General features: G+C 40.6%; 1 protein-coding gene across 2 annotated transcripts in view; it reads left to right on the top strand.

The window, feature by feature from the left end:
* DOCK1 (dedicator of cytokinesis 1) overlaps positions 1–14,850 on the top strand; it is a 545,238-nt gene that overhangs the window by 47,580 nt on the left and 482,808 nt on the right. For both annotated transcript variants that reach the window (XM_019555687.1, XM_019555686.1), the window contains exon 2: positions 2,372–2,455. In XM_019555687.1, coding sequence (XP_019411232.1) covers positions 2,372–2,455 — 84 coding nt within the window. The remainder of the gene's footprint in view (positions 1–2,371; positions 2,456–14,850) is intronic.

Genomic DNA, 14,850 nt, shown 5'->3' with positions numbered 1-14,850 from the left:
AGCTGACTTCCTGCCCTTTGGGCAGGGGGCTGGACTCGATGATCTTCCGAGGTCCCTTCCAGCCCTGATGTCTATGAAATCTATGAAATAACCTAGGAAAAATGCTTTGATATCAAGCAAAACCATAGTTTCACAAGCTCTGTAATAGCATGTCCATTTAGGTTCAGTTTTTTTCTAACTTGTAAATCTCAGCTGGTGGTCCAGCAAAAGCTGCTATTAGACATTTGGCTGCCAGTCTCTGCCCAGCAAAATGGACACAAACCTGTGCATATTTATTTTACATGAAACAGGACAACTATACACCTCCAGAACATGAGAAAAGGAGTTGCAAATAAACACTGTACCTGCTAATGCGTTGAGACCCTGCTGAACTTGAGCCCATGTACATACATCATTGTAGCTCTGGCTGTAGTTTATTTTTGTTTGAAAGGTAATTGCAGAAACAGGAGTTGTTTTGGTCAGAAGGACAGTGTCCAGGTACTCTAAACACTGGTCCCTTCTCCCCCCGCCCCCCCCAAGAATAAGAAGTGCAGACTCTTAATGAAGCATGACACATGACTTTACATCAATGAACTAGAAACCATAGTACGTTCTATGTTTCCATAGTTGGTTGGAGGGAGCCCAAAGCTTTTGAAATTACAGTATTTACAAAGACAAGTGCACGGCTGCAAAGCTCTTGACAAGGGCCTGATCCCACAATATTCTGAATCCTCACTGCATGAGGGTTCAGATGAAAATGTTTCAAAACTATCTTCAGTAACTTCTGTTTCTGCTGTCTCCAAACTGTTGTTTTCAGAATGGGAGGGGGGAAAGAAAGTGGAGAGAATTCAGTCTGGTATTTCTTCAGCCAGGGCTGGACGGTGGGGTGGGTGGATTGGAGCGCCCCCCCCCCCAAGGCGGTTCACTTCATATACCCCACCCTCCAGCACTGTTTGGGGAAGCCCTAGAACCAGCTCCCTTTGTTCTCTTTTGCCCCTCCCATTCTGAATACAGGTGGGCTGGGAGGGAGGAGGGGCCATTGCTAGGGGAAACCAGCTGCAGGCTTGCAGCCAAGAGCTAGGTCCCCCCCGGGAACCAACAATGAACTTCTCTATTGTCCAGGAATTGTTGAAACTTGAAACGCTTCCTGCAAAGTGTTCTCGTTACGGCGGGGAGCTGCACCCAATGGTTTTGACATGTGGCCAATATAAAAAGATTGTTTTGGGAGTACAACCTACCTGTTTTTTGAGAGAACCTATGCACACTGATTTCCTGCCCCTCCCTCCCCCCACCCCTTTTGTGTCAGCAGTTGTTTAATACCTGTCATCAGCTATTGACTCTAGAGTATGGACATCTCTACTCATAGGCATGCATACCTCTTACTATTTATACTGCATTATGTGACCAAAGACTCTGTAAACTCAATGTTGGGAGCAAGAATGTACTTGGATTTTTACATTTAGTTATTGTCCCTCTTATTGGGTATAACTGTTGGGGACCACAAGAAATTTCTGTGAAAACAGGCATTTTTGGTAAATTATCCAACCTGGGTTTTCTTTAGCACTGGGGAAAAATCACTTTTACTATATGCAAGTATTTTCATTTTATTCCTTAGAAATTTTCTTGATAAGGGACTATTACATGACAATGTTTATCAGCTGTCAGGCACTTTGACACCATAAGAACTTGGCTGGAATAAACTAGAATGAGGGATGTTAGCCATGCCTTACCATACAGTTTAGCAACTCATACCGTCTTTTTCATAACAGTATCTTGATAACTTGTCTATTTTATGCATATAATTATTCAATCATTTTTGGGGTTTTTTAGCATATATGTTAATAGATTCCATCCATCTTTCAGTTGGTCCTGAGGTGTACATTATTCCTCATTAATCTGGGAATATTAGGGTACTCTGTTTTAAGTTAATAAATTAAAACTTTCTAAAACATCTTATGAGCTTAACTGAATATACCAGTTATAAGGAATGACTGGAAATGGTGCTATAAGTTTTAGAATAACTTCGTAAGGTTGCCACAAAACTATATTAATTCTGGAAAAGAGACAAGCCTCTGAAAATATCGAACAATATTTTAAGGAAAGCAAGAACAAAGATGTTAGAAACGGGTGAAATGTTGGACTTCTGTAAGGCTGATTTCATGTATTTTATTTATTTATTTTTTGAGGCAAAGTAGTAATGGATTAGAACAGAGCTGGAGTGAAATAGTTTAAAGTATTGCATCAAAAGGCTGGGGGTGGCAGTAATTTGTTTAGAAATCACTGTCAGATGTATAGGAATTAAAATCAAATTTATGCTGTTTTGTAGCATTAATAGTTTTTTCTTTTTCTTTTTTCTTTTTTCCCCTCCTCTCCTTCCCCCCTCCTTTCCCAGCTTTATATAACTATGACTCCAGGGGACCAGATGAGCTTTCTTTACAAATAGGTGACACTGTACACGTATTAGAGACATATGAAGGTAAGAAAGGAAAGAACAGTTTGTTAGTAGTGCTGTTGTTTAACGTCACTACTTTTTGTACAATGTTTTACTAAAGGATCTACTGCTTTTTCAGGATTAATAAAATAAGATGTTTAATGGGTACAGAATTAACAAGTGCTATATGTAAGTGGACAGATATATGATGTGATAGCTGATTGATGAACTTTTTCTAAATGCAGCGTTTTTATGCCACGTCAACATTCTCACAGCTTTGTTTGTATGACTCAATGGTCAGTTTAGTGGTTAGAAATGATATATGTTCTCTAGATATCCTTGGATAATAATGCACAAGACCCTGCTCTTTAGAGGTGTTAATTTGAATTTGAAAGTGATTTACCTTTTAAATTATTCACATCTTTGTAAGAATTCACATGCTGTTATGCTGTTGATTCATCTAACACTTTTAAAATAATATACTTGTTTATTTTGTTCCTTAGATATCAAGAAGTAGCAGAATTTCATAGCACTTTAAATTTAAATGAGTAGCTCTCCTTATCCCTGTGTAACAGCACTCTGTCTTCGAAAACATTTTAATATGAAAATGAAGAGAATGTGAGAAAATGCATGTGACACATCCTTGATTTCTCATTCAGTCAATTAATTGTTTCCTGTGGCTTAGAAAGGAATCAAGGATCTACACAGCTTTTGCTTTACTCTGACAGTTACTCATTTGTTATGTAATATTTGCTTTTTGGAGATGCAGTTTGTGAATTGAATGTTTTGGCTTCTTTCATTTTCCAAGGAGGCATGTACGAAGAAATTAATATCAAGTTGTAAATTTAGTTTAGAAATTGACATGAAAGTGTATTGTATTTTTTTTTTAAATAGGTATATCTACTGAAATAGGGAGCCTAGTTAGAAGGAGCTACATTTACTCCAGTTTCCATATACAATGAATTTGTGAATGAATTCAGTTAATTCACAAATGACTTTTGACACTGCAGTTTGTACGTGTCTGTTGTAGTCTTCTGTGGTATAACAGCAAAAATGTAAATGTAAAAAGAATATTTGAATGCTGTAGATTTTATGCATAGTAGATATGACTACCAAATTGACACGTACCATAGATCCTTGAATATCATATTTGACGCTCTCCTGCGACAGCAGTTGCATCTGTTGATCATTACTTAAACTTTTTGACATTCTGAATGCTTCAAAAATAATTGGCAACATAGAGGACTCCTTTTCCCCCTGGACAGGATAAAGGAATGACCTTCAAATCTCTAATCTTCTTTTAGGCTTCAGGTATGCTGATGAGTTCATTTAAAAAGAAATCCAAATAGAATAATGGTCCTCCAAAAATTGGTATGCTCCCTGCTGTGCATGAGGATTACTCTACCTCTGTACTGAGAAATAAATCATGGCCCTTAGCTCTTTTTTCTTTTTCTAAAAAAAATAAATAAAATAAAGTAGCCCCCATCAGGCAGTTCTTAAACTATAAGTAGGAACTATAGGGTTTCTCAGCATTTGTTCAGTTCATGCTTCCCAGGCATACTAAGTAAAAACTTGCTAAATTGCTGATTTCTATTAATCGCCCTGTATCATATTAAATTTGTCTTCAGTTATAATTGAAGTTCTGCTGGTAATGGACACCATGTCAGAAAAATCACTTTGCTTTTCTAGGTGTCTCACTCACCTTAAAGCCCATTTTCTGTTTCTGAATGGTGCACACATCAAATTATTAATTAAATAAATTGTTGATTTTTATTGTAATATACTGCTTTGTCTCTGTTCCCATTGCTGCTACTGCTCTATTATGAAAGTGGAAACAAAAACTCTTATGTCATGTTTTTATTGCTGTTAGAATTTTAGTTCTTCAATGTTTGCCATTGGTGACCTATTTTTGACCTATCAGTGTTGAGCATTATCCTTTGAAGAGGAAAAGCGGGCTTATTCTTTTCTGATGTCCATTTACATAAGAATATATCCTTATAACAATAGAATTGTGTTGAATTGTTTACATGAACACTTCTATACACTTACTGGAATATACGATGACCCTGAATATAGGATGACCCACCCCACAGTAATTAGATTCTGTATATGGAAGTTTTATAAATGTGTTATAATTTTTCCAGGTATAGAATCTAAGTATTGGAGGTTTGCCTTGCATTTTATCCCCCTGCTACTGCTACAAAAGGGAAAATAAATTTGGTGGGTCAAATTTCCCCTCTGCCCTCCTTCCCTCTACCCGGCCAACTTCTTCCCCCTGCAGTCCTTTCCCTCTTCCTTACTGTCAGATCCTGGTCTCCCTAAGCACATGGAAGTGAGGGGTAAATTTGAAAAAAAACTGACCTTGAAATAAGCACAGACTTAGTTCAAGCAGAATTACTGCAGTTGTTTTTTTTTTTTTGAACTAACTGCTGCCATTTTTAGCACAGGCCCTTCAACACACGGTTTTAAGCAGCACATTTTTTTATCCACTTACCATATTTACCTGCATCAAAGGTAAAGTTTTTCCTCCCAGTCATTGGGTGGTTGAGGGAAAAGCCCCTGGTCTTACATTTGCATACCAAGAGGAGAGGGGAGTAGGTGGATTCTGCAGCTCTGACTCTGATCCTGAGCCTGGGTCAGGGCCAGAGTAAGACCCACAGCAGCCACTTGCCTCACACTGTCCACTTAGCCTGGAAATTTCTGCTCCGCTGTCCTTCCTCTGCACTCCTGCTCCCAAATCCCTTCCCTCCCACTCACTGTTGTGCATAGCTCTGCTCCAGATCTGGCTGGGGTCTCTCCTGGGCAAGGAACAAATGAAAACTTCTTCCCCTGTGTGGGGAATTAGCAGCATCAACATTGTTGCATGGCTAAGTAAGGGCAGAGCTTCCATGTTCTGTACTTTGGGACAGAGCAGCCCCAATAGGGTCTGACAGTAAGGTGAGAGGGGAAGAGGCAGAGTCTGGAGGGAGATTTGAGGGACGAGGCAGAAACTGGGGAGCAGGGGGGCAAAGAGTCAGAGACTTAAGAGCAGGGGGAAAAGAGGCAGAGACTAGGGGGAAAGAAGAGGAGGAAAGAGGGAGAGACTAGGAAGTGGGAGTTTGGGGAAAAGAGGCAGAGAGTGGGGAGGGTGGCAAAGGCTTTGAGGAGCTGGTGGAGCAGGAAGGCTAGAGTGGGGAGAAGTGGCAAGGGCAGAGGACAAGGGGAACCTGACCCTCCCCTTCCCAGCCACTGCTTTCTCTGCTGTAGCATTGAGGGCAGGAGGGATTCAAGACAATACTCTAATATTCAGGTTCCATACCTGGAAAATAATAAATGTATAAGATTTCTAGATATAAAATGTAATTATTGGTGGTGGGGGGGGTCATCTTTTAAGGTAATCTTATATTCACATAAATATATTATATCTTGTACAATCGGTACGTGATAGTAGTCCAAAACCAAAAGGTTTCATAGTTTTTAGGGTCAGAAGGGACCTGAGCAGATCATAAAGTCCAACCCCATGCCCTGGGCAAGAACGAGTGCTGGGATCATAATACCCCAGCCAGATATCTATTCAACTTCCTTTTGAAGACCCTCAAGGTAGGGGAGAGTACTACCTCCGTTGGGAGCCCATTCCAGAGCCTGGCAGCCCTAACTGTAAAGTAATGCCTCCCGATATCAAGCCTGAACCTGCTCTCAATTGATTTGTGGCCATTATTCCTTGTTATCCTAGATGGTGCCCGGGGGAACAGAGCCTTACCTATTTTCTGCTGGTCTCCCCTAGTGAGTTTATAGACGGCCACCAGATCCCCCCTCTGTCTTCTCTTGTGGAGGCTGAATAGATTCAGGCCCTTAGTCTATCTTCATAGGGCCTGGCCTGCTGCCCCCTGACCATGCGAGTGGCCCTCCTCTGCACTCTCTTAAGGTTAGCCACATCCCTCTTGAAGTGCGGCGCCCAGGACTGGACACAGTACTCCAATTGCAGCCTGACCAGTGCCGCAGAGAGGGGAAGGATCACCTCCCTGGACCTGCTTGTGATGCATCTGTAGGTTCATGATTTACCATTTTGATTATTGTGCAGGGCCCCACCAGTCAACAGCATTTCAAGCTGTGGTGACCCCACAGCTCAGCACTGTTCACTGTGTGCGTGTTTGTACTCCAGGTTACCTCCTCACAAAGGATCTGTGTGCTAATTAGCGCCCCCACTCATGACTGGCATGGGGTATTCTTTGTCACAAGTCCTGGGATCCTCCAAAAACTTATATGCAGATGAAGTGCAGGGTAACCTGGTCTGACTCGACCTCATGAAGGATGGGGCCACACTAGTCATATGTGACAGGCTGAGAGAGGAGCTGATAGAGGGATTCTGACTGAACTGTTCAGGGCCTTATCTGGTCACATTTGCTAGACATTTAAGGATGGTGAAAAAAATCACTGGAAATGGGGAGAAAGGTGCAGCTCAACTATGGGAGTGAAGTGGAAGTCCAAATGTATGCAGTGTTGTGGCTCACTATGACTTGAAAAGGAGTTGGTGCTGAGGAGGGACTGTGAAATGGGCACTACCATCTAATTCAGATGAGTAGTCCTGGCCTGCCCTTGTGGTAGGTTTCCATCAGCATAATAAGCCTGATCTATGCCTTAAAGGCAGAGAAAGGGATCAACAGAATGTTGGGGCATAAGGAGTGGAGGAGGAAGACCTGAAGATCAAAACAATGGCAGTTGTGGCAACTAAGCATGAGGTGGAAAGAGCTGAGTGGCAATGAAGAGTGGATGAAGGTGGAGAAGAAACGAAAGAAAAAGGTGACAGCAGGAGTTACAGCAGAGGTGGCAACAATGAGAATGATGAAGCTAGAAGGAAGACAGGAGAAGGTGCTGTTTCAGATTTTGGAGGTGCAGGCAGCCTGATTGCTGTCTCACCAGCCTGATTGCTGTCTTGAACCGAAAGACTTGGGATTGACTTACTGGGTTGGAGAAGGGTATGAGAACTTTTGAAAGAAATGAGCAGAGAAATGTGGGAGGGAGGAATTAAGAGGGATAAAGTTCATAGGAGAAAAGTCAAGAGAAAGAATGATTATAGTTCAAATGTACACGGATTTACTACAGGTGAAAGACATAGGAAGATGGATGGGAAAGTGTGTCCAAAGGGTACTGTTGGTAGAGAAAGTAAGGGACAAATATGGCATCTGGATGGGGTCTTGGAGGGCACAAATGTTTACAAGCAGATGAGTGGAGCTCAGGTGGGTTGCTGTACCTCCCATTAGTGATCCAGACTGGGGCACACCAGGGTTTTATAATTTGCTGCATCTAAACAGTGCAGCAAATTCAGGAAAGTTTTGGCACCTGTTCACACACTGTCCCCTTACAGTGTACTACAGAAGCGAAAGGATAAGCATGCAACAGCAGAGTGCCAGGAGTTGCAAAAATGAACTATTTGTAAGGGAGATGGACACTTGTATCACAGGTGCCCAAAGCCCTTGCAAGTGTAGTCAGCCCCCCTGAGGAATAGGCAAACTCAGAGGAGGGGAGAGAAGGGGGCTGAATACTGAGGTAGAAATGGTGGAAGAAACCCTGCAGGAGGGTGGAACAGAGGAGGAGGAGGGCAACATTTCTGTGATTGAGGCAGGAGGAGATAGGAGATGGAATGGAAGGGAGGGCAGAAAAAACAAACAGCTCAGACGAGGTGTGGGGTAGGGAAGAAAGAACAACAGAAGTGGAGATGGAGCAAGAGAGGGAACCAGAGACATAGGCTGGGAAGAGAAAGAAAATGCATTGGCTGAAGACCAGGAAGTAGAAACTTGATCATGAGGGAGGTGAGTTTGAGGAAGAGCTAGACAGCAGTTTCCTGCCACTAATGCCTCGGCTCCAATAGTCAAGAAGGCAGGAAGCGACGGGGAGATGGGAATATAAAAGCGTTCCTAAAGGTGAAAGCAATCTGGCAGCTTGCAAAGGCTATAGGAATGTGAGTGAGGAACGTGGAGGAGTTGATCACTGAGCAGTAGCACAGACTAACCTTGAAGGAACTGGCACACTCAGTTCAAGGCAAGCATGGATAAACCTTAAAGGGACAAGCCCACTTATTTTTAAACAAGCATAAATGACATTGACAGTAGTTTTGCTGAACAGGGAACAGGTTGAACCAGTGTTGAGCCAAGTAAGGACAGACATAATTTGTCCATAAGAATGTGGTATACCAAGGAAGAGGGATTATAAATGCTTTTGAGAGAGAAATTAGAGATGGGCACCATCCTGGTGGTCAGGGACAAATGAAAATAAAGTGGCAAGGGTAGTAATATTCAAGAACCCACAGCTGAGAGCAAAGCAAGCAGCAGAAGTCATCAGTGGAAGATTGCAAGGAATGATAGTATTGGGGAAGCAGAATTAGAAATTTACAATGTATATTCACCACTGGAGAGGAAGGGAAAGAATGTGCTACTCCTATAATGCTAGTGATTTACGTGGCTGGAGGGAGGCGGTGCATAATAGTGGGAGACTTCAATTGTGTAATTCAAGTCAGCGACACAGGGGAAGGAGGAAACGGCGCTTGAGATGGGTCATCCAGACTGTTAACAAATATAATAAAAGAAAAGTCACTAAGAGATGTGTGGGCAGGGGGGAAAGTTTTCACTGCAACAGACCGCAGTGGAAAGAAACTATCAAAAACTGACTTTGTGGTTGTATCAAAAGAAATGGGGATAAGGAAGAAAGAAACCATATGTGGCTTTTAGTGATCACCAGATGCTGAGGTGAAAATGAGTCTCGGTAAGGGCCCCATGAGAGGGAAGGGACATAGGAAGTTAAATGTGTGGCTGTTACAAGATGAAGAGATATATCAAGTGTATGTGAGACAGTATGAGGCATATCAAACACTGAAGAAATATTTTGGGAATACCAGAGAATGGTGGGTGATGATGAAGAAGAAAACTATAGAATTCTTCAGGAATGAAGGCTAAAAATACATGGGGAAAAGAACCGAAGAGCTGAGAGAATTGCAAAGAAAGATGCAGGAACTGCTAAAGGAAGCCACAGAAGGAAGATGGGTGACAAGAGGTAGAAGAATCCAGGTAAGAGTTAGAAACCTGGTTTAAAAGAAAGAGAGAGAAAATGTTCTTGGCACAAGCACTGTGTATGGGAGAAAACTAAGAGTGATCCTGTTACTTTTTGGCCAGAGTGAAGGTGGCAAAAGGAAAGCTTAAAGCATTGGGTGATACAGTCCTTAAAGAATCTTAAAGGTGAAACAAATATAATAATACATAAGCTTAAAGGAAGTGGAGTGTTAAAACCTTAAAAAGAGGGGAAATCATCAGGAGCAGACAGACTGCCTTAGGGATATTATGAGACGTTTTGGGCATGGGTAGGGAGCGATATAGTGGCGGTGTTTGAGGATACAGTAGAAACAAGAGAGACAGGGAAGGATTTTACAAGAGGCGTTGTGATCTTCCTTCTCCCATTCTTGAAGAGTAACTCCTGAATAACAGGTCTGATTATGCTCCTTAATATGGATTATAAATTAATGGCCAAGATGCTGGCTTTGAGGATGAAGAAAAACCTGAGGAAGATAATACAAGAAGAGCAAGTATGTGCAGCACCAGGTAGAATGGTCTCTGAAGCAATCAGAGTGATCAAAGATGCACTATTTTATATCCAGGAGGAAATATTTTATATTTATATACAGGAACTGTATTCCCACTGACGTGGCGGCAGATAGCAAAAGTACAGGAAATGTGTATGTTTTTCTGGAATGCTGAAAGACAGAGATTGGCTAGAGCTGAACTGTATAAAGCAAGAGGGGTTGGGGCTGCCAGATTTGGGATTGTTTGTCTATGTGAATTACGTTAGCGTGACATTCAAGGCAGTAGCAGAGGGAGAGGGGAATGTATGTATTGGGGTAATACAGCGTGTATTGCCTCATTTCATGCAGTTGCAATTTTGAGGAAATGGGGAGTATATCAGATATCTTCTAAGAGTGTGGAAACCACTGATTCATTACATCAGGATGGAAGGATTCACAGAGAGGTGTAAAATAGGCAACGTTGGGTTGGAGGTTCAGAAGGATCATACAACACTGATGAAGGCAGTAAGGGAGAAAGACAGGATAGTGCTGGAGGGAAAGACAGGTGAAGAAAGTGTGGGTACTGGTGGTGGATAAACAACTAAAAGGCGAACATGCTGATTTAATGTGGATGGTTGTGAGAAATATCTTGCCAGCAGAGAAGTGCAACGCAGATGGGGCTTGAGGTCATCAAGGTGCCCAAGGGAAAGGTGTGGGAAAGAAGAAATGGTGGGACATATTTTAGGAGTGTACATATGCAAAAGGAGTGTGGGAAAGGACTACTGTTTTCTGAGTGTCACTGAAATAAACCTGTTATTAGTGTGGGAGATGGTACTATATGGACTCATACCAAAGGGACTGGAGGAAGTGTTATTAAGGCCTTTATTAATGTGTTAAAACTAATTTATGGAAAATAAGAAACCTCTGGGTGTTTAAGGAGTTGGCTTTCACTGAAAGAGTTCCTGGAGCTGGGGCTGCATGAACTGAAGTACTATATCAGTCGGGACAAGGAAGAGATAGGAGAAGAAGTGGAGGAAAAAGTACTGGACACACTTGTTTCACTAAACCACCAGAGAGGACTGATGGGAGGGGTGGAGAGTTTCAGGTGGCAGAGTTCTGTATGAAGAGAGAGATATCTGTAAGGGTTTGTTTTTTGTGGGAAGTTGATAGATGTTGTTTAAGAGTTTAATATATGTAGTTGTACATTGTTTTATATATAGTTGTTTCTGTGATATGCAGTCTTGGTAAAAACAAAGATGTTCAATATGTAGCTTTGTAAGTGTAGGGCAGTAAATGTGTTTTTAATAACATTTGTAAAAAAAAACCCCAAAAAATCAGGTTCCCGCTGGCATCTTGGCCTTTTGGCTCGGGTCAAGTATTTTTGACACTTGGGGGAGGGTATGGCTGGTTCTAGCTCTCTCAGTGCTGGCCTGGAGTTCGCAGTGCCTGCAGGCCAGGTGCCAGTTCTCTATGGAGGTGCCTGTTCTCTGCCAGTTTTTTGCACATATGCAGTGTAATGATAGACAGAGTATTTAATGATGTTTCCTTGTATGCAAATGTAAGACAAGGGGCGTTTTCCCCCATTCTGAAGGGCTGGGGTGCAGACCTTGTCTTGTATTGGAATAAATATGGTAGTTTCTCCTTGAATACTGTAGCAAGCTTAATTTCATGGCACAACTTTTTATCCTTGTTTAGAGGCCACCAACTTTTAAAATTATAGTTATGGATGTGAGTGTCTAGTATTAAACTAGACGTGTTTTAAATAATCCTCCTACCCAAGTTACTCAGGAATTCTTTTGTATACTTAGAGATTAATAGCATGAATAAGTCTTCATTTTTGTTATTGAGCAATGGGACATTTACTTAATTCAGTTTCTACTTAGAGGCTTCAAGCTTTTAATGCCTTAAGAAACCTCATCCATATGTCCCAATTCCTGGGTCACAGAGGAACTCGCCCTATTATGTTATGCCACAGACTTGAATATCTGTGGATAACGATATGCTTAAGAATTCAGTTGTGTCATATGTAACAGCACAACACTAGGAAACAGCACAACATAGTGTTTTTTTTTCTGTAACAGAAAATGGCACAGATTCTTAATTAAATGGATAAAGTAAAAAGGCTACAGTTTATGACCTCTGGGTTCCTGTGGCTAGTTTTGTTTAATTTGCCAAACTTGTACTTAACTCCTTTTCCCCTGATGATATGTGAATATCGCAGCTTGATTGCACCTTTAATAAATATTATAGCTTGCATTCCTTTATCTCTGATTTATTATTATAAACTGCTATGCACGCTCCTAAGATGCCAGCTACTAGAAGGTCTGGGTTCTTCTAGGCTGTGGTCCAGCAAAACACTTAAGCATGTGCTTAAGTGCTTTGTTGGACCACAGCCTTATTTTCCTATTTGTTATTATCTAGGTGCTTGTACTTTCCTCAAACTTTTCTTCCCTTGACCTTTTTCAGTCTAGTACAATAGATTTAGAGGGAAAAATTATCTAAATTAAAAGATACATTTGTACTGTCTGTGTCAACACTGCAGCAGCCATTCCTATAACAACTTGCTCAGTATGCTTTGAAGTCTGTGCAGTGCTTTATCTGTGATAGGGACTGACTTTGAAAGTTGTTGGGCTGAATTTTTTTTTAAGGTAGCAATGCAGAATTATTGTAATGAGTTTGTGAATCTTGTAACTATGCATGCACAAGCAGTTTGGACATTTGCATAGCAATCCAGCAATTGCACCCAAATTAGCTTACTTGCTGACAGATTCAACCCTTCCCTCCCCTCTAAAAAACAGGTTCAGTGTGTTCCTCTTATCCTTAAATGATATGATGGTTAAGGATAGTTGAACCAAAACTTGGAAGTAGGAACAAAACATTTAAAAAAAATTCTGTGGGCTGGTGTTGTCCCTAACATACTTGCATTGAATTGTAGAGATACCATTTTTAAAAATATGTCTGTGGATTGAGATAGTGAAGTGAGGCTTGGCTTCATTTTCAAATTGTTTTTGAAGAAAACTGTTTCTTGTAATCAGATATGTTAACTTTTTTTGGAAGATGAAGCTGTTTGTGGCTTGTTTTTTATCATGTTCTGATGAAGCAGCCTCAGTCTGTACTTACCATGATCTCTTGGTCTCAAGATTGATCACCAGGTATTAATTTCAGGACAGAAGCTTTTATCTTTCGCATGCTGCCAGTCAGAAGGAACAGGGAAGGTGATGTATCTAAGATTGTTAAACACATGATGAACATGTTGTGCTCTCTCCTACACATTACATTTCCTATGTGGACTAGGGCTGACATGATTCTACTTATTACAGGCATCCTACTGTGGAACTTTTATTGGTTTTTCACTTTGAGGTAGCTTGTTGCAGGGAGTCCATTTAAGTGGTAAAGATTTACAAATGTTCTAATTCTGAATTTGAATCTTGAATTAGTAGCCCTAAAACTGATTTATACCGTAGTACAGTCATTTGTCTTTGGCAGTTTCCCTTTCTGGTTCCAACCATGCATGATATTAGTGGGAAGAGATGTTACATATGTTACATACATCTCATTTACTTTGCTTTTGCTATGATATATTGGAAAGGATTGCTAGCTTTTGGTTTTGTTTCTGTAAATATTTAAAATATTTACATATTTTTTCACCTACATTTAAAACTAAGTTTAGACTTACATTTCTTTATCATTTAGAAATAATTTGTTCTTGGTTAAATAGTTTACTTGAAGAGGAGTTTTCCTTTGAAATGCAAGAAAAATGTCTTCAGGTTAGCCTATACTTTATATGAGTCCTCTTAACATTATTAAACGTGTTACAAACAGCCTGCATTCTGCCATAACTTTTAGAAAAGCTTTCTTGCTTTAGCGAATGGAATGTGCATTCACAACCTTGAAGGGCAGACCAGGCTATATTTTAAATGTATTCCAAGGGAATAATTAAATTAAAATTATAGAGCTCAAGTTTGCTGCCTTCCTCGTAGGTGGAAACAACACAAACATTTTCTTCAGCTAGAAAATGCCCTCCCACTTCTTTAATGTGTGGAGTCTTTAATGGAATAATAACAACTAGCAAATCTATAGAGTTAAGCATTTTTCATGTTACAAAAGAGAACTGTATTCCTGACAGTGCTTTCCTAGAAAAAGATATCAGACATTTTTCTGATGTGTGTTTAGGTAATTCTAATCATCTTAACCAAATCCTATTCATTTTCATAAGCAGAAAGGGGCAAACCAAACAAATGATTGGTGGAAATTGTGCATTAAATCAATTATTAAATAGAATTTTAACAAAAATCTTTTGCATTTCAAGCCCTTGCATTTTCCAAAGGCAATTCAGCCCTCTCTAGAACTATGAGAGAGAGGTTATCCTTTAAAACCTGTTCTTCCAATAGATTTATTCTTGATGGCTTATTTTAACATTTGTTACTGTGTAAGGCCCTAGCAGGCAAGTTATAAATGGAGCCTCCCTTTCATATGTAGCAGCAATAGTAGAAGAAGCAGAGTACTATCTGGCCATAGGGGATATTATTTTTATCCCATATTGGCAATGCCTTTTATCTTTTCCACTGGCACATCAGCATTTCAACCAAAGACTTCCCCACACACTATAATCCAATTTGAAGACCATGTCTCATCATCATCTGTCTAATGATGACAGCTGTTAAATCTTCAGGGAAGTTTAGTCTTTCCTGCCTGGAAAGACTGGGTCATTTAAGAGAAAGAAGGGGCAATTTAAGAGAAATTATGCAAACTCCTGGGTGCATAACTTTTCCTAATGGACAAGCTGAACCAATAAAGTATTTGTGTATACTAGATTTTTTTACTGGGGGTTCTTTTACATACATACATACATAAACAAGGCAAATCGCTCAATACTAGTCGTGGGAGAGTCTCTGGGGTGCCTTGAGATTCT

The sequence above is a fragment of the Crocodylus porosus genome, unplaced genomic scaffold (assembly GCF_001723895.1).
Source record: "Crocodylus porosus isolate Cpor-Errol unplaced genomic scaffold, CroPor_comp1, whole genome shotgun sequence".
Taxonomy (NCBI): domain Eukaryota; kingdom Metazoa; phylum Chordata; order Crocodylia; family Crocodylidae; genus Crocodylus; species Crocodylus porosus.
The sequence above is the reverse complement of the archived record's forward strand: the minus strand, read 5'-3'. Positions and strand labels throughout refer to the sequence as shown.